Source organism: Heterodontus francisci, chromosome 5 (genome assembly GCF_036365525.1).
Source record: "Heterodontus francisci isolate sHetFra1 chromosome 5, sHetFra1.hap1, whole genome shotgun sequence".
NCBI classification, from domain to species: Eukaryota; Metazoa; Chordata; class Chondrichthyes; order Heterodontiformes; family Heterodontidae; genus Heterodontus; species Heterodontus francisci.
The window spans coordinates 143,577,180-143,598,059 of NC_090375.1; the positions used below are offsets into that span (position 1 = coordinate 143,577,180).

The following is a 20,880-nucleotide window of genomic DNA, read 5'->3' on the forward strand; positions in this document are numbered from 1 at the left end:
GAACTAGTATTTAAATTGATTGATGTCTAATATCTGATGCTATTCAAGACTGCTTTGGTTTGCAGAAAAAACTAAAAGCAATACAAACTGTAAATGAAGAAAACTACAGCACACGTATCAATAGGATACGTTTCTCATGGTTCATAAAACCACTTTTAAAATAGTCAATACAAACAAATTGCATTATATCACTGAACAACTCTAGATGCAATTTCTAAATGAATCTAAATGCTGTGTAAAAAGGTGGTTCCAGAACAGCTAACTAAATGGATTTTGAATCAGTGCTAAATTTTAGGTAATGACAGGTTTTCTTTAACTCTTCCCTGCAGACAAACTTACCCTTCAGGAGTGAAATCTTTCTCCTTGCAAACTTCCATTAACTTTGGAGTAAGTCTGTATGCCTTCAGTGAAAGAGAGCCCTGTGCAGTTTTAATGGGATCTGGGAACATAAAGGAGAGAAAAAGAGGAAGTTAATTTTTAGAAATAAGAAATAACCACTCAAATGATATCATGTCATTCTACTGTAGAAAAGTTATGATTGTCGTATCAGTCTCATTGGATCCTCACCTTGATTACTCTTCTCTAGTTACAGAACACTCGCCAGATGAAGATAGATGAAAAAAAAGACCTAGGTTGAATCTATTAGAAGCGAGGGGACTATTTACAGACATTTGGAGCTGCATCTAAAACGGATTTCTACAGCATGTGTTGGAAGAGCAATTATTATATTTGGATATCACATACAAAAAACAGGACATGCGGTTGTCCAACATTCTTCTGTGGGCCTGCAACTGGGAACAGCAGCATATAGTTATGTTACTGGACTAGTAATCCAGAAGACTGGACCAATGATCTGGAGATACAAGTTCAAATCCTACCACAGCAGCTGCAGAATTTGAATTCAGTTGATCAATCTGGAATAAGCGCCAATATCAATAATAGTGACCACGTAACTAACGGGTTGTCGTAAAAACACGTCTGGTACACTAACATTCTTTAGGAAAGGAAATCTGCTGCGCTTACTGGTCTATAAGTGATTTCAGACCCACAGCAATGTGGTTGACTGCCCTCTGAAATGGCCTCGCAAGTCATTCAGTTGCACTAAACCACTGCAACAAAGTATAAGAATAAAACCGGACAGACCACTCAGCAGCGACCCAGGCATCAGTTGAGGAAAAGACAAAGGCACATCCCACCCAGTTAACACAAAGTCCTCTTTACTAACATCTGGGGACATGTCCCAAGATCGGGAGAGCTGTCCCACAGACTAGTCAAGCAGCACAGTCATACTCACAGAATCATATACTTTCAGCCAATATCCCCAACTCCTCCATCACCATCCTTGGGCACGCCCTGTCCCATCAACAGGACAGACAAATCAGAGGTGGTGGCACAGTAGTATAGAATCGTAAGGGAGTAGCCATAGGCATGCTCAACATTGACCCTGGACACTGTGAAGTCTCATGACATCAGGTCAAACATGGGTCTACTCACATGCTGCCCTCTCTCAGCTGATGGATTAGTACTCCATGTTGAACACCACTTGGAAGAAGCTCCGAGGGTAGTAAGGGCACAGAATGTATTTTGGATGGGGGAAACTTCAATGTTCATTACCAAGAGTGGTTTGGTAGCACCACTACTGACCAAGACATCCGGGTCCTAAAGGACATAGCTGTCAGACTAGGCTAGTGGCAGGTGGTGAGAACACCAACAGGATGGAAAAACCCATTTAATCTCTTCCTCACCAATCTACAGGTCACAGATGCATCTGTCCATGACAATAATGGTAGGAGTGACCACTGCAAAGTCCTCAGGAGCCTACTCCGAATCATCAGGAAACTGATGGAAGGGGTTGCTGACAGTGCTATCAAGTCTATCAAAGTCTCGTCTTCACACAGAGAACATCCTCCATTATGTTGTGTGGCACTACCACTGGAGTAAATGGAATAGATTCAGAACAGATCTAGCAACTCAAAACTGGGCATCCGTGAGGCACTGTGGACCATCAGCAGCAGCAGAATTGTATTTCACCACAATCTGTAACCTCACGGCCCAACATAACCCTCACCCTATGAGATCAACCAAGGTTCAATAAGGAGTGCAAAAAAGAGCATGCCAGCAGTAGCATCAGGCATACTTGAAAATGAGGTGCCAATTGGTGAAGCTACAACACAGGACTACATGCATGCTAAACAGTGGACACAGCGTGCTACAAACAGAAGTAAGCAACTGAGCAGACAACAGATCAGATCAACGCTCTGCAGTCCTGCCACATCCAGTTGTGCCTGGTGATGGACAATTAAACTAACAGGAGGGGGAGGCTCCATGAACACCCCCAATCTCAATAATGGTGTAGTCCAACATGTTGGTGCAAAAGCCAAAGCTGAAGTACTTGCAACCACCTTCAGCCAGAAGTGCTGAGTGGATGATCCATCGCAGCCTCCTCCCGAGATCCCCACCATTACAGATGCCAGTTTTCAGCCAATAAGTAACAGCGTACTGCATCCAGCAAAGGCTACAGGCCCCAATGACATTCCGGCTGTAATGTTAAAGACTTCAGAACTGGCCGCGCCTCTAACCAAGCTACTCCAGTACAACTACAACACTGGCATCTACCCGACAAAGTGGAAAATTGCTCAGGTAGGTCATGTCCACAAATCGCAGGAAAAATCTAATCCAGCCAATTACTGCCCCATTAGCCTACACCGAATCATCAGCAAACTGATCAACAGGAATATGGACAGTGCATTCAAGTGAATTCAAGAGGTGAGAGGAGAGTGACTGCCCTTGACATCAAGGCAGCATTTGACTAAGCATGGCATCAAGGAGCCCTAGCAAAATTGAAGTCAATGGGAATCAGGGGGAAAACTCTCCACTGGCTGGAGTCATGCCTAGCACAAAGGAAGATGGCTGTAGTTGTTGCAGGCCAATCATTTGAGTCCCAAGACATCATTGCAGGATGATAGTGTCCTAGGCCCAACCATCTTCAGCTGCTTCATCAATGACCTTCCCTTCATAAGGTCAGAGGTTAGGATGTTCACTAATGACTGTACAGCGTTCAGTGCCATTTACATCTCATCAGATAATGAAACAGTCCATGCCCACATGCAAGACATGGACAACATTCAGACTTGGTTGATGAATGGCAAGTAACATGCACGCTACACCAGTGCCAGGAAATAACTCTCTCCAAGATTACAAAGTCTATCCATCCACACACCTTTGACATTTCCATTGTTAAATCCCCCACCATCAGAATCCTGGGGGTTACCATTGACTAAAAATTTAACCGGACCAGTGGCTACAAGCTGGATATTCTGCAGCAACTGTCTCACCTCCTGACTCCCTAAAACCTTTCCACCATCTACAGGGTACAAGTGAGGAAAAAAGAAAAAGTCTTGCATTTATACAGTACCTTTTATGACCACAGGACATCCTAAAGCATTTAAGCCAATGTACTACTTCTGAAGTGCAGTCACTGCTGTAATGTAGGAAATGCTGCAGGCAATTTGAGCATAGCAGGTTCACACAAACAGCAATGCGATAACGACCAGATAATCTATTTTTGTGAAGGTGATTGAAGGATAAACATTGGTCAGGACACTGCAGTGTGATGGAATACTATCCACTTGCCTGGATAAGTGCAGCTTCAGCAATACTAGAGAAGTTTGACACCATCCAGGACAAAGCAGTCCATTTGATTGGCACCCCATCCACCACTTTAAATATTAATTCCCTCCACCACGAGCACACTGTGGTTGCAGTGTGCATCATCTATAAGATGCAATGCAGCAACTCACTGAGGCATCTTCAACAGCATTGCCCAAATCCATAACCTCTATGATCTAGAACAAGGGCAGCAGGCGCATGGGAACACCACCACTTCCAAGTTCCCCTTCAAGTCAAACACCATCATGACTTGGAAATATATCAATATTCCTTCATCATGCTGTGTCAAGGTCCTGGAACTCTTGCCCAAACAGCACTGGGGGAGTACATTTACCACATTGACTGCAGCAGTTCAAGAAGATGGCTCCTAAAGGGCAATAACTTCTGGTGTTGCCAGTGACACCCATATCTCATGAACGAATTTTTTAAAAGCTGCATATAAGGAATCTATAATTTGGTACAGTGACTCCCCTATTCTTGGTGGGAAAGATAAACTTCTATCCATAATAAGAGCTCTTTGTTGCTTTGGCTTACTAATATATTAAATATCCTTGGGCTATATTTTATATTCCTGGTCAGAGCAGTCAAACTCCAAAACTTCTCTGGAATTATGAACTGAAATGCATCTGAAAAAATATCTACCTTTGAGAGCGAAAGCTATGAAATAGCAAAGACAACCTGATTCTCAAGCATTTTTATTTGGCAGCAAGATGGAAAACGGGTGTTCTTCTGACTACAGTGTGAAACACATTGTTGGGGCAGAGTAAAGACAGCTTTGCGTTATATTTAAATCATACGAAACCAGTCAGATCTGGGAATGCTTAAAGATGACAGTGTCCAAAAAATGAAAAAGTATCCAACGCTACCAAAAATTCACAAGGAATATATTATCCACAATTATCTTCTAAGTGACAAATTTGGCTTTCGTTCATCAGTATTAAGCACCATTCTCTGGATAAGAATGGTGGACAGACAACCCACAGTGGGGTATTGAAGAACAATTTGTGGCAACTCCAGTTTCCCTACCTAGGTATTTGATAAAATGCATGGCGTGGGAAATTGCTACTCCTATTGTTCCATGGAAAACTGCACTGGAATAGCAATGCAACCTACCATCACATTACCATGTGTAGATTTAACCCATACACCCAATCTGAAGATTGCAAAGTCCATACGCATACAGTGGAATCTATTTATCTTGAGTCCATTATTGACTTATTTAATATAATCTCAGTTTCGTGCTTGAAGAGATTTAATTGGTTAAGGTTTCTACTGATAAAATGGAATTGGGTTTAGTTGCAATTCCACTACACCATCTTCAAGGTACACAGGTTTTATTTGCATGTTAATTATATTTACTAAACTTGGGAGTAACTATGCTGAAGTATTTTCAAATAAATGAAAAACTGAACAGAAGGAGAAACACAAAAAGAAACTCCTACATATAAGTAATGATGTAGAACAGAAAATTTGATACAACTGGAAAATTCAGCAGGAAATGTTAAAAAAATTTCCAATGAATAAAGTATATTTTAACAGCTTTTCTACTGTAATCCGATTGTTAACATACTGAAACAATTTTTGTGTTACCCAAAGATTAATCGTGTTCATTAGTATTTTTTCTGACAGATATTCAGGATGTAACATTTACTTCTCGGTTGGAAACTTTGTAACAGCCTGCCAGCTATGGCAAATAGCGAGCTTGAGGAAGGCAATAAAGATGTTTTACCTACAGCTATGATACTGCACAGAACATCTGGTTTAGTGAGTAAAGGAAACGCCACTAAATGAGCAGAAAGAAGAAAATCTTTGTGCTAAGAACAGTCTACGTTTTGTGAGCGCCTGTCAGAGGCGAAATCTGGCAAAATGTGTCATAACTGTAAGGTCACGTACTGAGCCAGACTCAAGCAATCAGTTTTTGTTAGACATCTGGTCCCGTTCCACCCGCCATCAACAAGGGGGAAGAGGAATGAAAAAAAATTGAAGCAGCAACTTCAGCATTCCAGAATGTACACATCAGGGCTCTGATAGCAAGAAAAATAAACAGAAAGAAGGAAACCCTGTCTAGACTGAGCTGCTGCTGGGGCTGAGGCAGACACTGGGCTGGTATTTACTGAGAGGGGCTGCCAGGCAGCACTGCCAGGTAAACAGTGCAGTAAAAGAAATGAATAGGAAAACGTCACTGACCATAGATGAGGACCACAGACTCTTCAATTGCGTGTTGGTAACTAAACTGGGAGTCCAACAGGGCTCGGCTGACGAACGATCCATAGTAAGTTGACTGGTACCAGCCGACGTGGAGGTGGTCAATGTTAACATGACGCAAGCTTCTCATCATTTCCATTTGGTATTGCACTGCAAAAAAAAAACCATAATTTTCTAATTTTAAAATGTTAATTTTACAATCTAAGCTACAAGTTTATAATACAGTTTACACTGCTAATATATTTTATGATTTATAAAACTTTGCTCATTAAACTTCACCACTCAAATAAAAAATTAAACACTGTTCTCAACTATCAACTCTTCTCACAGCACAGAAAGGAGTACTACCCCCATATATCTGACAGTAAAACCTACTGATTTAAATGCTACCATTTGATAATTATCCCCCAGTTCAGCCCATAGGTTATTGATTTTATGTAGGCACATGCAATAGTGAAGTACTCTGATGTGAAGGAGCAAAAAAGATCCAACTAACTGAATCCACTAGCTACCATGCAGATTTTTATAGTTTTATGGATTTACTTGTGCTTGTTGTATATGATAACTGTGGTTTCCATTGTGGCGTCACCCTTCAGTGTGAAAGGTACTCAAAACGTTCAAAAACACTCACATGAAAAAGTTTTTCCTCATGTCGCTATTGCTTCCTTTGCCAATTACCTTAAATCTGTGCCCGCTTATTCTCAATCTTTCCACCAATGAGAACAGTTTTTCCCCATCTACCCTATCCAGACCCATGATTTTGAATACCTCTATCAAATCTCCTCCCAACCTTCTCCTCCAAAAAAATAAAGGCCCAAATTCTCCAATCTATCCATGTAACTGAAGTTCCTCACCCCTGGAACCATTCTTGTGAACCTTTTCTGGACTCTCTCCAATGCCTTCACATCTTTCCTAAAATGTGGTGCCCAGAAACTGAACTGGAGTAGCCATATAAATACTGTGGCTACAAGAGCAGGTCAGAGGCTAGGAATCCTGCAGCGAGTAACTAACTGCCCGAGTCCCCAAAGCCTGTCCACAAGGCACAAGTCAGGAATGTGATGGAATACTCTCCACTTGCCTGGATGGGTGCAGCTCCAACAACACTATCCAGGACAAAGCAGCCCGCTTGATTGGCACCCCATCCACAAACATTCACTCCCTCCACCACCAATGCACAGTGGCAGCAGTGTGTACCATCTACAAGATGCACTGCAGCACCTTCCAAACCTGTGACCTCTACCACCTAGAAGGACAAGGGCAGCCGAAGCATGGTACCACCACCACCTGCAAGTTCCCCTCCAAGCCACACACCCTCCTGACTTGGAACTATATTGCCTTTGCTTTACTGTTGCTGGGTCAAAATCCTGGAACACCCTTCCTAACGGCACTGTGGGTGTACCTACCCCACATGGACTGCTGCTGTTCCAAAAGGCAGCTCACCACCACCTTCTCAAGAGCAATTAGAGATGGGCAATAAACGCTGGCCTAATCAGCGATGCCCACATTCCATGATCGAATAAAAAAACTGGACGTAATACTCCATTTGAGGCCGCACCATTGTTCTACACAAGTTTAACGTAACTCCCTTGCTTTTGTATGCTATGCTCCTATTAATGAACCTAAGATGCCGTATACTCTGTTAACTGTTCTCTCAGCCTGTCCTGCCACCTTCAATGATTTATGCACATATACACCCAGGTCCTTCTGCTCCTGCACCCCCTTCAGAGTTGTACCCTTTATTTTATATTGTCCCTGCATTGTGGAACACATTTAAATCAGGCCTGAAATGGCTGAAATTATCGATCAAAGTAAAATATCTTCAACCAGCATTAAAATCTCTAAGAGATACTCAAAAGCACAGGTTAAACATTTTAACAATCCCTGCAGAAAATCTACTTCTGGTCAGAGATTTTAAGATTCAAGCACATTATTATGCTGCATGTAGAAACTGTTTCAAGGCAAAATAAAATTGAAAATATTAATTCTAAGACTATAGTTAGAAGATAGATCCTGGATAATCAGCAACTATTACAGTTAATGGGAAATAGGCAGCATGTAATATAACTTAGCTTCATCTACTTTGGCCCGTGCAGAATTTTAATAAATTTGATATGCTTACACACATCATTGTTAGACATTAAAGTATTTAGCAATGATTATCCAACATGGCAAGGGGCTTTCAGAAATGTCCAGCTTATTTTGTATAGTGACAGCCATTATTTAGGCTAGAGACCACTAAAAAAAAAAACAAGATATCAATTTTATACCATTTCCTTAGAATATTGTTTACAGAGAGTCTAAAATGTTCAACACCGCAAAACAAAATGGCCAGCCACACCCCAGACATTAAAATTACACAAGGCTGATGACTCAAAGTTGATCAAACTTGACTGCTACTTAATTCTCAAAATAATCTTCTGTTGCTTCCTCTAACTGGAAATGTGCCTGGTGGCTTATAACCATCCCAAATAACTAGAGGATTTAAAAAGTTACAAAACAAAAATATGCTATTCCATAGATCTGAAAACAGCTATCATGAAGCATCCACCAGGCTTGCTCTAAAATTACAGAATGCAAGATTTTAGTCAGCATTGCTGCTGGTTTTGGTTGACATGAAAAAAGATTAAATATGAGAATGTTTATTCATCACTTTTCATTGTTGAAGCACTGTTTATTTAAAATAAAAACACAGGACAGTCACACTCTAAGTGTGCACCAGAACACAGCAGATGCATGGGAACACCACCACCTGCAAGTTCCCCTCCAAGCCACACTACTTTCCTGACTTGGATCTATATTGCCATTCCTTCACTGTCGTTGGGTCAAAATCCTGGAACTCCCTTCCTAACAGCACTGTGGGTCTATCTACACCACATGGACTGCAGCAGTTCAAGAAGACAGCTCATCACCACCTACTCAAGGGCAATTAGGGATGGGCAATAAATGCTGGCCTAGCCAGCAACACTCACATTCCATGAATGAATAAAAAGATGACAAATTTTAGCCCAATTATACTTTCAATTGGGTTTGATATTATGCAGCATCTTATGTACAGTAATTAAGGTACTTGTCACATATATTGAAAGGGTATCATTTGAATTCTGACGGTCAAATTTAAAATGCTTTTCAAATTGTCTGGTCAGTTGCCTCCTGTTTTAATACATTTGACTTTTATAGCCCTTTGCTTATTAAACTATGCTTATTCCTACAAGTAAAACTGTTCTATAAAATGTACAGACATGCTTCGCCTGTAAGAAGCAGCATGGTTAGGAACATAGGAGCAGGAGTAAGCCATTCAGCCCATCGAGCTTGCTCCGCCATTCAATAGGGTCATGGCTGATCAGCCACTTCAATGCCTTTTTCCCTACACTAACCCCATATCCCATTATATGCTTGGTATTTAGAAATCTGTCAATCACTACTTTAAACATAATCAATGACTGAGCTTCCACAGCCCTCTGGGGTAGAGAATTCCAAAGATTCACAAACTTCTGAATCAAGAAATTTCTCATCTCTGCCCTTATTTTGAAACTGTGTCCCCTGGTTCTAGACTGCGCACCCCACCCCCACCCCACCCCCCCACAACCAGGGGAAGCATCTTACCTGCATCAACCCTGTCTATCCCTTTAAGTATTTTGTAGGTTTCAATGAGATCACCTCCCATTCTTCGAAACTCTAGAGAATACAGGCCCAGTTTCCCCAATCTCTCTTCATAGGACAGTCCCGCCATCCCAGGAACAAGTCTGGTGAACCTTCGTTGCATTCCCTCTATGGAAATAATATCCTTCCTAACGTAAGGGGACCAAAACCGCACACAGTACTCGAGACGCGGTCTAGCCAAGGCTCTATACAATTGAAGCAAGGCTGCGCTACTCCTGTACTCTCCTCTTGCAATAAAAGCTAACACACCATTAGCCTTCCTAATTCCTTGCTGCACTTGCATATTAGCTTTCAGTGACTTATTGACAAGGACACCCAGGTTCCATTGTACATCTACACTTTCTAATCTCTTACCATTTAACAAGCTCACCACCACCTTCTCAAGGGCAATTAGGGATGGGCAATAAATGCTGGCCTGGCCAGTGACACCCACATCCCATGAATGAATTTAAAAAAACTCTGCACATCTATTCCTCCTACCAAAATGGATAAACTTAAATTTTTCCACATTATATTCCATCTGCCACATTCTTGCCCACTCACTAAGTCTGTCCAAATCCCCTTGAAGCCACTTTGCATCTTCCTCACAACACACATTCCCAACTAGTTTTGAGTCATCTACAGATTTGGAAATATTACATTTGGTCCCCACATCCAAATCATATATATATATATAGTGAACAATTGGGGCCCCAAGTACAGATCCTTGCGGTACCCCAGTAGTCACAGCTTGCCAACGCAAGAATGGCCCATTTATTCCTACTCTGTTTTCTGCTTGTTAACCAATCCTTAATCCATGCCAGTATATTATCTCCTATCCCATGTGCTTTAATTTTGCTAACCAACCTCCTGTGGGGGACTTTATCAAAAGCCTTCTGAAAATTCAAGTACACTACATCCACCAACTCTCCTTCATCAATTCTGTTAGTAACATCCTCAAAAAACTCCATCAAGTTCGTCAAACGTGATTTCCCATTCATAAATCCATGTTGACTATGCCCAGTCAGATTATCCAAGTGTCCATTTATCACATCCTTTAGAATAGAGTCTAACATTTTCCCTACTACTGATGTAACTCTAACAGGTCTGTATTTTCCTGTTTTCTCTCTCCCTCCTTAAATAGTGGGGTGATATTTGCTACCTTCCAATCTGCAGGAACCGTTCCAGATTCTATAGAATTTTGGATGATCACCAATGCATCCACTATCTCCATAGATATCTCTTTCAACATTTTGGGATGTAGAATATCAGGTCCTGGGGACTTATCAACCTTCAGCCCCATTAATTTCTCCAATATAACATTCTTACTAATACTAATTTCCTTCATTTCCTCATTCTCCCTAGTCCCTTGGATCTCTAATTTTGGTTAAATAATAGATACAAACCATTTTAATCTATCTTAAAGAACATTGTTTATGATTACTCTCATTGACTTAAACGTGCAAGACCCAGATTGGGAGCGAGAGGCAGCATTATGATGAACGCGACTAAAAAAATTAAAAAGCTAGATGATTTTGAAGATCAGAAATGATGGCTAGAGAGGAAGGGCTGGGTTTTGTAGCCCCACCACTGGGAGCGGCAGCGGGCATGGAACATGGTGGCCATCCCCCATGGGACCCACGCTACCATGATTAAGCGGTGGATGGCCACTTTACTTACTTACAGCGGCCGCCCCCTACCCCCCAAACATGTGGCGGGGCAGCCTCAGTGACACTGTCACCTTTTGAAGGACAGGTAATGGCGCCATTTGTAAAAGGCTGCCAACCTTGCAAACAGCACACCATAATGCAGAATTCACCGCTTAACCTCCATACCCAACAGAGTGCAGAGTTCACCCATTTCCACCTCAATGGCGCCAGCTTTCCCTGGACGGGAAAGTGAAAGCGCATGAGTGCCACACATCGTGCTGAAGATCGGGGACTGAAGGTAAGATCACTGCGGTTTGCATTTTAATTCATGCAAAGGTGCGATGTCCCAGGCTGCCACAGAACTTCCCCCCTGCCAGGAAGATGGAGTCCGGAAATCCCGGTGTCAGGTTCCACGGCGGCTGCTGTTGCTCTGGTTTCCACCCACCACACCCCCCACCCACCCCCCCTCCCCCAACGACACCCCAAAACCAGACATCGGGATGCTAACGAAAATCAGCCCAAAATTTCTGTCTTTTAACATATGGGATTTAATGGAGAATATTGGGATATGGAGAAAGTCACTCAATTACTGGGGAAATGTGGCCCAAATTCTAAATATCCCCATAGTTTTCACTCCAAAGATATAAGAGGTCTTTCACCAATAATGATCATTAGGAATATAGTCTAGTCTCACTTAATTTTTTAGTATGTCATCCACATTTAACAATTCATGGTCCATCAAGACAGAAATTTATTACATGCTGGTACAGTAATTGCACATTAATATTGGGCAGACCTTATTTTTCAAAGAAAAACACCCAACTTTAAAGAAAAATCAACATTCAATGTAAAAATGCTGCAATAGTATAACCTCACCTGCACACAAAGAAACCTTCTGAAAACATGTTTTGACTTAAGATAAATTTGCTCTGCTTTCACCTTTTCAGAATGAGTAATTTTGTGGCAACTCCTGATCCACGCCACTAAAAGTAGCTATCGTTTGTATATTTGAATCATTTCCCAGGTCAGATCCCATTTTTGCTGCTTGTGATCACTCAAGCAAAATCACATCCTTGCAGCAATGTAGTCAATGATTGACAGCTTTACAAGTTGAATGGTCTTTGATCCTTTGAGAAATGCAAACATTTCGACATCAAAATGGGGGCGGGGGGCACACATTAAGTCCTTCTAAAATCAGACTGTCCACTTCTGTAATCCTGCTTTATAACAATTAACATTTGAAATAATTTTTACTAAAAAGCAAAATTCAGCTGAGAAAAGATTACATTTTGAAGAGTGCATAATGGCAAGCTACCAGTGCGAGGTTCCAGCTACTCCCCACAGGGAGGAAAGTCAATCACAGGGTTGTCATTATTCATTTTGAGGACTGATACCAATATACTACAGAACATAAAGTTATCTGATGCCAATATCCTAATAACATTATCTGTGATAGAATACTGATCCCTGTGCACAGGTGTTGTATTACTTGATGTTTTTAAATTTTTGAAAAACAAATTCCATCTGTTGTCCAAAGATGGAATGTGCAGTGCTAATCAAAGTACAGCTCAACAGTTTTACACTTGTTCAGTTTTCGCTTCATTGAAAAAAAACATTACAAACTGATTCAACTTGTGACTGGCTCTCTGTTTTGAATCTACCACTGTTTGGCCTGCATTTTTGCACTCAACCCTTACCCCATATTTCACCAAGCCCCTCACTCCCCCAACCCTATATTCTGTAACTTGTTGGCACACAGGAACAGCAAAGAACTGGAATCCTCAAGCTGCAATGGGAAGGTTAGACAGAACGTCCCGGTTCAAAGCAACAGTAGTGAAGAGTGGGAAAAGCAGTCAGTAACAGAGTAAAGGAAACTGATGAGGAAAGCCAGCAGGCTGCAGCAGCTTTTACTTCTATGGGTCAAGTTCCAGTTCTTCCCCTGAACAGACTCATATTGCAAGGGAACAGCTCTGTTTCCTAAACTCTGGCCAAGACTGCTGACAAAGCACCAATATAGCGACAATTTAGAAAATGCAGAAGCTTATTAGCAACATGATGGAGTCATATACCAAAGTGATAAGACGTGGCATCACATCTGCAATTCCCTAAATGGTAAGTCACTAATTATGGCATGTCAAGAGGGAGGTGCTAGCTACTTCCCACAGGGAGGAAAATCAATCACAGGGTTTTCATTAATCTCATTTAGATGACTGATGCCAATATGCTGCAGGGGAATTATATATATATATTAAAATATCACTGTTGAGCCAATACCCCAATGCAGCAATACACTTGTGTGATGCTCCAAAATCATCAGTTCAAATTGCCACAATAACAATCAGACCTATAATCACCAGCACTTCATCCTTATGTTAAAAGAGCTTAAAATATACACTATAGGTTCATATCAAGTTTGGAAGGGAAAAGGATGCTTCGCCCCAGATAAAATGAACGAAAACAAAAATTTCATATGCTCATTAAGCTTTACTGAAATCTTTTTGCCAGCACTGGAGTCGGTGAGTCATTCTGGCTGCTTTCAACAACGTTCCAGCAGCTGGATAAAAAGTAGCTAAATGAGGAAAAACACAACTGCAAAAATGATTTTTAGCTTTATCTCAAATTTTGGATACTTTCTGGGGTGAAGAGCTGGGATATTATAATTCATATGCCTGGAAGTTAGATTCAACTGAAATCAACCAACAAAATAATAGCCTCAAAGAAATAAAAACTCAATGTTCACTTTGTTCCTTGTTATGCCAAGAGACAGTCAGGCTTAATAAAATATTTTAAACAGTCTATACCAGTTGGCAAGTACTATTCGAATGCATTACATTTCAATTGTTTCAGGGCACTGCAGCTTTACAATATTTTCAAATGTGTAAACAAAAACATGAAATCAAATATCTTCATCAAGTCAGGAAAAGGATTAACTGTCTCTAGTGCCCAACAAGTTCAATTGTGAGAACATTTTCACAAAATTAGATACCAACTCCTAATTTTCATTTTAATTTTTAAAAGTTTGAAAATAAGAATATATGATCTAAAATGGAGAGATTGAGGGTGTATTTTATGTTGTTGGGAAGTGGTTTCAGTTGCTTATTTAATGAAGATAATATAACTAATCATGCTTTCAACCTGCCATTTGAATGCAATTCAGCAAGAGATGCAAGACCATCTCCAGTAGATAGTTTCCTATTTCCTTGGAGTTCACATCAAGTGTAGTGCAACTGCATTGAACCTCATAGAAACTTATAAATTTACTTTACAATCTGTATAATATTATGAAAAGGGACAAACTTCTTTCTAATCTCTCCTGATATTAAAAATCAGCCACTCAAGAAGTCCAGATACACATGTGCAGAACTCCTTTTTTCTTCTTCTTCTTTGGCCTCCATGTCTCGAGAGACAATGGATAAGCGCCTGGAGGTGGTCAGTGGTTTGTGAAGCAGCGCCTGGAGTGGCTATAAAGGCCAATTCTAAAGTGACAGACTCTTCCAAAGGTGCTGCACATAAAATTGGTTGTCGGGGCTGTTACACAGTTGGCTCTCTCCTTGCATTTGTCTTTTTTCCTGTCAACTGCTAAATCTCTTCAACTCGCCACACTTTGGCCCCGCCTTTATGGCTGTCCGCCAGCGGCGATCGCTGGCAACTCACTCCCACGACTTGTGATCAATGTCACAGGACTTCACGTCGCGTTTGCAGACGTCTTTAAAGCGAAGACATGGACGGCCGGTGGGTCTGATACCAGTGACGAGCTCGCTGTACAATGTGTCCTTGGGGATCCTGCCATCTTCCATGCGGCTCACACGGCCCAGCCATCTCAAGCACCGCTGGCTCAGTAGGGTGTATATGCTGGGGATGTTGGCCGCCTCGCTGCAAAGCAGATGTGGATCTAAAAGGGGAAATAGGGATAGCCGGAGGGACGCTGATATTGAGGAGGCCGTGCAGACTGTGGGCTGGCCTGCTCGCCAGGTTCACGATCCACTTGTTGACGAAGATGATGCAGATGGGAGCGAACAGGTGCACCGAGAGCCCGATTACCCTGATGAGGTCCTCTCTTAAGTGCTTTACTACTAACCAATTAATGAAGGTACCCCACCAGCATTCAGATCACTAAAGGACAATGGTGGGAGCTGATGAATGTTTTATTACCTGCACCCACCCCCTCCCCCCCCCCTCATGCCCCCCTCCCAGCTCACCCCCTCACACTCCCTTCCCCCCACCCCCTCCCCAGCTCCCCCGTCGCACCCCCTTGCCTCCACACCCCTCCCATCCCCTCACCCCCAGTATCCACCTAGCCCTGAGCAGGGGCCCTAACAACCCCACTGCCTTGTGGGCGTCTCGGGAAAGACCAAGGCTAAGAGAGTAAAACCCTAACAGAAAATCCAGAGCGGAACCCCGAAAGCAGATCTCCTTTATCACAAATAAAAACAAAAATTGCTGGACATGTTCAGCAACTCAGCAGCATTTGCGGAGAGAGAAACAATATTAAGGTTTACGAACATATGAATTAGGAGCAGGAGTAGACCACTTCGCCCCTCGAGCCTGCTCCGCCATTCAACAAGATCATGGCTGATCTGATTTGTAACCTCAACTCCACATTCCCACCTACCCCCAATAACCTTTCACCCCCTTGCTCATCAGGAATCTATCTACCTCTGCCTTAAAAATATTCAAAGACCCTGCGTCCACTGCCTTTTGAGGAAGAGAGTTCCAAAGAATCATGACCCTTTGGAAAAAAAAATCTCTCCTCATCTGTCTTAAATGGGCAATCCCTTATTTTTAAACAGTGACCTCTAGTTCTAGATTCTCCCACAAGGGGAAACATCCTTTCCACATCCATCCTGTCAAGAACCCTCAGGATCTTATATGTTTCAATTAAGTCGCCTCTTACTCTTCTAAACTCCAGTGGATACACGCCTAGCCTGTCCAAACTTTCCTCACAAGACACCTGGAACGAGGTTATTAGTCCAGTAAGCCTTCTCTAAACTGCTTCCAACGCATTTATATCCTTCCTTAAATAAGGAAACCAATACTGTACACAATACTCTAGATGTGGTCTCACCAATGCCCTGTATAAATGAAGCATAACCTCCCTACTTTTGTATTCAATTCCCCTCACAATAAATAGCAGAGAAAGAGCAGGAAGGCAGCGCAGGAGTCCCCTGCGGTCATCTCCCTCCAAAACAAGTATACCGTTTTGGATACTGTTGAGGGAGATGGCTCACCAGGGGAAGGCAGCAGTAGCCAGGTCCATGGCACCGTGGCTGGCTCTGCTGCTCAGAAGGGCGGGAAAAAGAGTGGAAGGGCTATAGTCGTAGGGGATTCGATTGTAAGGGGAGTAGACAGGCGGTTCTGTGGTCGAAAACGAGGCTCCCGAATGGTATGTTGCCTCCCAGGTGCACGGGTCAGGGATGTCTCAGATCGGCTGCAGAACATTCTAAAGGGGGAGGGTGAACAGCCAGTTGTCATTGTGCACATAGGCACTAATGATATAGGTAAAAAACGGGATGAGGTCCTACAAGCAGAGTTTAGGGAGTTAGGAGCCAAGTTAAAAAGTAGGACCTCAGAGGTAGTAATCTCAGGATTACTACCAGTGCCACGTGATAGTCAGAGTAAAAATGAAAGAATAGTCAGGATGAATGCGTGGCTTGAGAGATGGTGCAGGAAGGAGGGGTTCAGATTTTTGGGACATTGGGACCGGTTCTGGGGGAGGTGGGACTATTACAAATTGGACGGTCTACACCTGGGCAGGACTGGAACCAATGTCCTTGGAGGTGCTTTTGCTAACGCTGTTGGGGAGGGTTTAAACTAATGTGGCAGGGGGATGGGAACCAATTGAGGTCAGTTGACAGTGAGGAGGTAGTAACAAAAGCCTGTAAGAAACTAGATAATGAAGTCAGTGTGACTAAGGGGAAGAGCAGGCAGGGAGCAGATGATGAATATAAAGGGACTGGTGGTCTGAGGTGCATTTGCTTTAATGCAAGAAGTGTAGCTGGTAAGGCAGATGAACTTAGGGCTTGGATTAGTACCTGGGAGTATGATGTTATTGCTATTACTGAGACTTGGTTGAGGGAAGGGCATGATTGGCAACTAAATATCCCAGGATATCGATGCTTCAGGCGGGATAGAGAGGGAGGTAAAAGGGGTGGAGGAGTTGCATTACTGGTCAAAGAGGATATCACAGCTGTGCTGAAGGAGGGCACTATGGAGGACTCGAACAGTGAGGCAATATGGACAGAACTCAGAAATAGGAAGGGTGCGGTAACAATGTTGGGGCTGTACTACAGGCCTCCCAACAGCGAGCGTGAGATAGAGGTACAAATATGTAAACAGATTATGGAAAGATGTAGGAGCAACAGGGTGGTGGTGATAGGAGATTTTAATTTTCCCAACATTGACTGGGATTCGCTTAATGTTAGAGGTCCAGATGGAGCAGAATTTGTAAGGAGCATCCAGGAGGGTTTTCTAGAGCAGTATGTAAATAGTCCAACTCGGGAAGGGGCCATACTGGACCTGGTGTTGGGGAATGAGCCCGGCCAGGTTGTTGAAGTTTCAGTAGGGGACTACTTTGGGAATAGTGATCACAATTCCGTAAGCTTTAAAATACTCATGGACAAAGACGAGAGTGGTCCTAAAGGAAGAGTGCTAAATTGGGGGAAGGCCAACTATACCAAAATTCGGCAGGAGCTGGGAAATGTAGATTGGGAGCAGCTGTTTGAAGGTAAATCCACATGTGATATGTGGGAGGCTTTTAAAGAGAGGTTGATTAGCGTGCAGGAGAGACATGTTCCTGTGAAAATGAGGGATAGAAATGGCAAGATTAGGGAACCATGGATGACAGGTGAAATTGTGAGACTAGCTAAGAGGAAAAAGGAAGCATACATAAGGTCTAGGCGGCTGATGAAAGACGAAGCTTTGAAAGAATATCGGGAATGTAGGACCAATCTGAAACGAGGAATTAAGAGGGCTAAAAGGGGTCATGAAATATCTTTAGCAAACAGGGTTAAGGAAAATCCCAAAGCCTTTTATTCATATATAAGGAGAAAGAGGGTATCTAGAGAAAGGATTGGCCCACTAAAGGACAAAGGAGGAATGTTATGCTTGGACTCAGAGAAAATGGGTGAGATTCTAAACGAGTACTTTGCATCGGTATTCACCGAGGAGAGGGACATGACGGATGTTGAGGTTAGGAACAGATGTTTGATTACTCTAGGTCAAGTCGGCATAAGGAGGGAGGAAGTGTTGGGTATTCTAAAGGGCATTAAGGTGGACAAGTCCCCAGGTCCGGATGGGATCTATCCCAGGTTACTGAGGGAAGCGAGAGAGGAAATAGCTGGGGCCTTAACAGATATCTTTGCAGCATCCTTAAACACGGGTGAGGTCCCGGAGGACTGGAGAATTGCTAATGTTGTCCCCTTGTTTAAGAAGGGTAGCAGGGATAATCCAGGTAATTATAGACCGGTGAGCCTGACGTCAGTGGTAGGGAAGCTGCTGGAGAAGATACTGAGGGACAGGATCTATTCCCATTTGGAAGAAAATGGGCTCATCAGTGATAGGCAACATGGTTTTGTGCAGGGAAGGTCATGTCTTACCAACTTAATAGAATTCTTTGAGGAAGTGACAAAGTTGATTGATGACGGAAGGGCTGTCGATGTCATATACATGGACTTCAGTAAGGCGTTTGATAAGGTTCCCCATGGCAGGCTGATGGAGAAAGTGAAGGCGCTTGGGGTCCAAGGTGTACTAGCTAGATGGATAAAGAACTGGCTGGGCAACAGGAGACAGAGAGTAGCAGTAGAAGGGAGTTTCTCAAAATGGAGACGTGTGACCAGTGGTGTTCCACAGGGATCCGTGCTGGGACCACTGTTGTTTGTGATATACATTAATGATTTGGAGGAAAGTATAGGTGGACTGATTAGCAAATTTGCAGACGACACTAAGATTGGTGGAGTAGCAGATAGTGAAGGGGACTGTCAGAGAATACAGCAGAATATAGATAGATTGGAGAGTTGGGCAGAGAAATGGCAGATGGAGTTCAATCAGGGCAAATGCGAGGTGATGCATTTTGGAAGATCCAATTCAAAAGTGAACTATACAGTAAATGGAAAAGTCCTGGGGAAAATTGATGTCCAGAGAGATTTGGGTGTTCAGGTCCATTGTTCCCTGAAGGTGGCAACGCAGGTAAATAGAGTGGTCAAGAAGGCATACGGCATGCTTTCCTTCATCGGACGGGGCATTCAGTACAAGAGTTGGCAGGTCATGTTACAGTTGTATAGGACTTTGGTTCGGCCACATTTGGAATACTGCGTACAGTTCTGGTCGCCACATTATCAAAAGGATGTGGATGCTTTGGAAAGGGTGCAGAGGAGGTTCACCAGGATGTTGCCTGGTATGGAGGGCGCTAGCTATGAAGAGAGGTTGAGTAGATTAGGATTATTTTCATTAGAAAGACGGAGGTTGAGGGGGGACCTGATTGAGGTGTACAAAATCATGAGAGGTATAGACAGGGTGGATAGCAAGAAGCTTTTTCCCAGAGTGGGGGTTTCAATTACTAGAGGACACGAGTTCAAAGTGAAAGGGGAAAAGTTTAGGGGGGATATGCGTGGAAAGTTCTTTACGCAGAGGGTGGTGGGCACCTGGAACGCATTTGCCAGCGGAGGTGGTAGATGCGGGCACGATGGAGTCTTTTAAGATGTATCTAGACAGATACATGAATGGGCAGGAAGAAAAGAGATACAGAAGCTTAGAAAATAGGCGACATGTTTAGAGAGAGGATCTGGATCGGCGCAGGCTTGGAGGGCCGAAGGGCCTGTTCCTGTGCTGTAATTATCTTTGTTCTTTGTTCTTTGTTCTATTAGCTTTCCTAATTACTTGCTAAACCTGCATACTAACCATTTGCGATTCATGCACTAGGACACCCAGATCCCTCTGCATTTCAAGAGTTCTACAATCTCTCAGCAGTTAGATAATGTTTTTTATTCTCCCTGCCAAAATGGACAATTTCACATTTTCCTACATTTGCCAGATCTTTGCCCACTCACTTAACCTATCTATATCCCTTTGTAACCTCATGTCCTCTTCACAACTTACTTTCCTACCTATCTTTGCGTCATTAACAAATTTAGCAAACATACCTTCAGTCCCCTTCATCCAAGTAATTATATAAATTGTAAAAAATTGAGGCCCCAGCACTGATCCCTGTGGCAAAACACTCGTAACATCTTGCCAACCAGAAAATGACCCATTGATTTCTACTCCCTGTTTCCTGTTAGCTAGAAAGTGCTGGAAATACTCAGCAGGTTGACAGCATCTGTGGAGAGAGAAACAGAGTTAACATTTCAGGTCTGTAGTGATTAAATGGCAAAAAGGGGTGATGGTTCAAGACAAAAGGGAGGCGCAATGGGATGAGTAAAAAAAAAATGATGGGTCCAGAAGAGCAGTAAACAGTAACAGGACCATTACCAGCACCTCCTGTCCGAAAAAATGTGAGCAGTGGTTAAGATAACCATGCAAAAGCTGGAAGAGAGATAGAATCCAAGGGACGCAGCCTGATTAAAATATTTAAGTCCTGGGAGAGGGTTTGGTCACCTGACCATGTCCTTATGCCCATCCCTAATTTCCCTCGAGAAGGTGGTGGTGAGTCGCCTCTTGAACTATTGCAATCCATGTGGCGTAGGTACACCCACAGTGTCGTTAGGGCAGGAGTTCCAGATTT

At 42.8% G+C, this 20,880-nt stretch overlaps 1 protein-coding gene across 1 annotated transcript in view; it reads right to left on the reverse strand.

Annotated features, from left to right (window-relative positions):
- The window catches only part of eif3hb (eukaryotic translation initiation factor 3, subunit H, b), a 201,373-nt gene that overhangs the window by 82,107 nt on the left and 98,386 nt on the right, over positions 1 to 20,880 (reverse strand). The window contains exons 3-4 of the mRNA XM_068032173.1: positions 5,857 to 6,024; positions 340 to 439 (exon numbers count right to left, since the gene is read on the reverse strand). Of these exons, the coding sequence (XP_067888274.1) occupies positions 340 to 439; positions 5,857 to 6,024 (268 nt within the window). The remainder of the gene's footprint in view (positions 1 to 339; positions 440 to 5,856; positions 6,025 to 20,880) is intronic.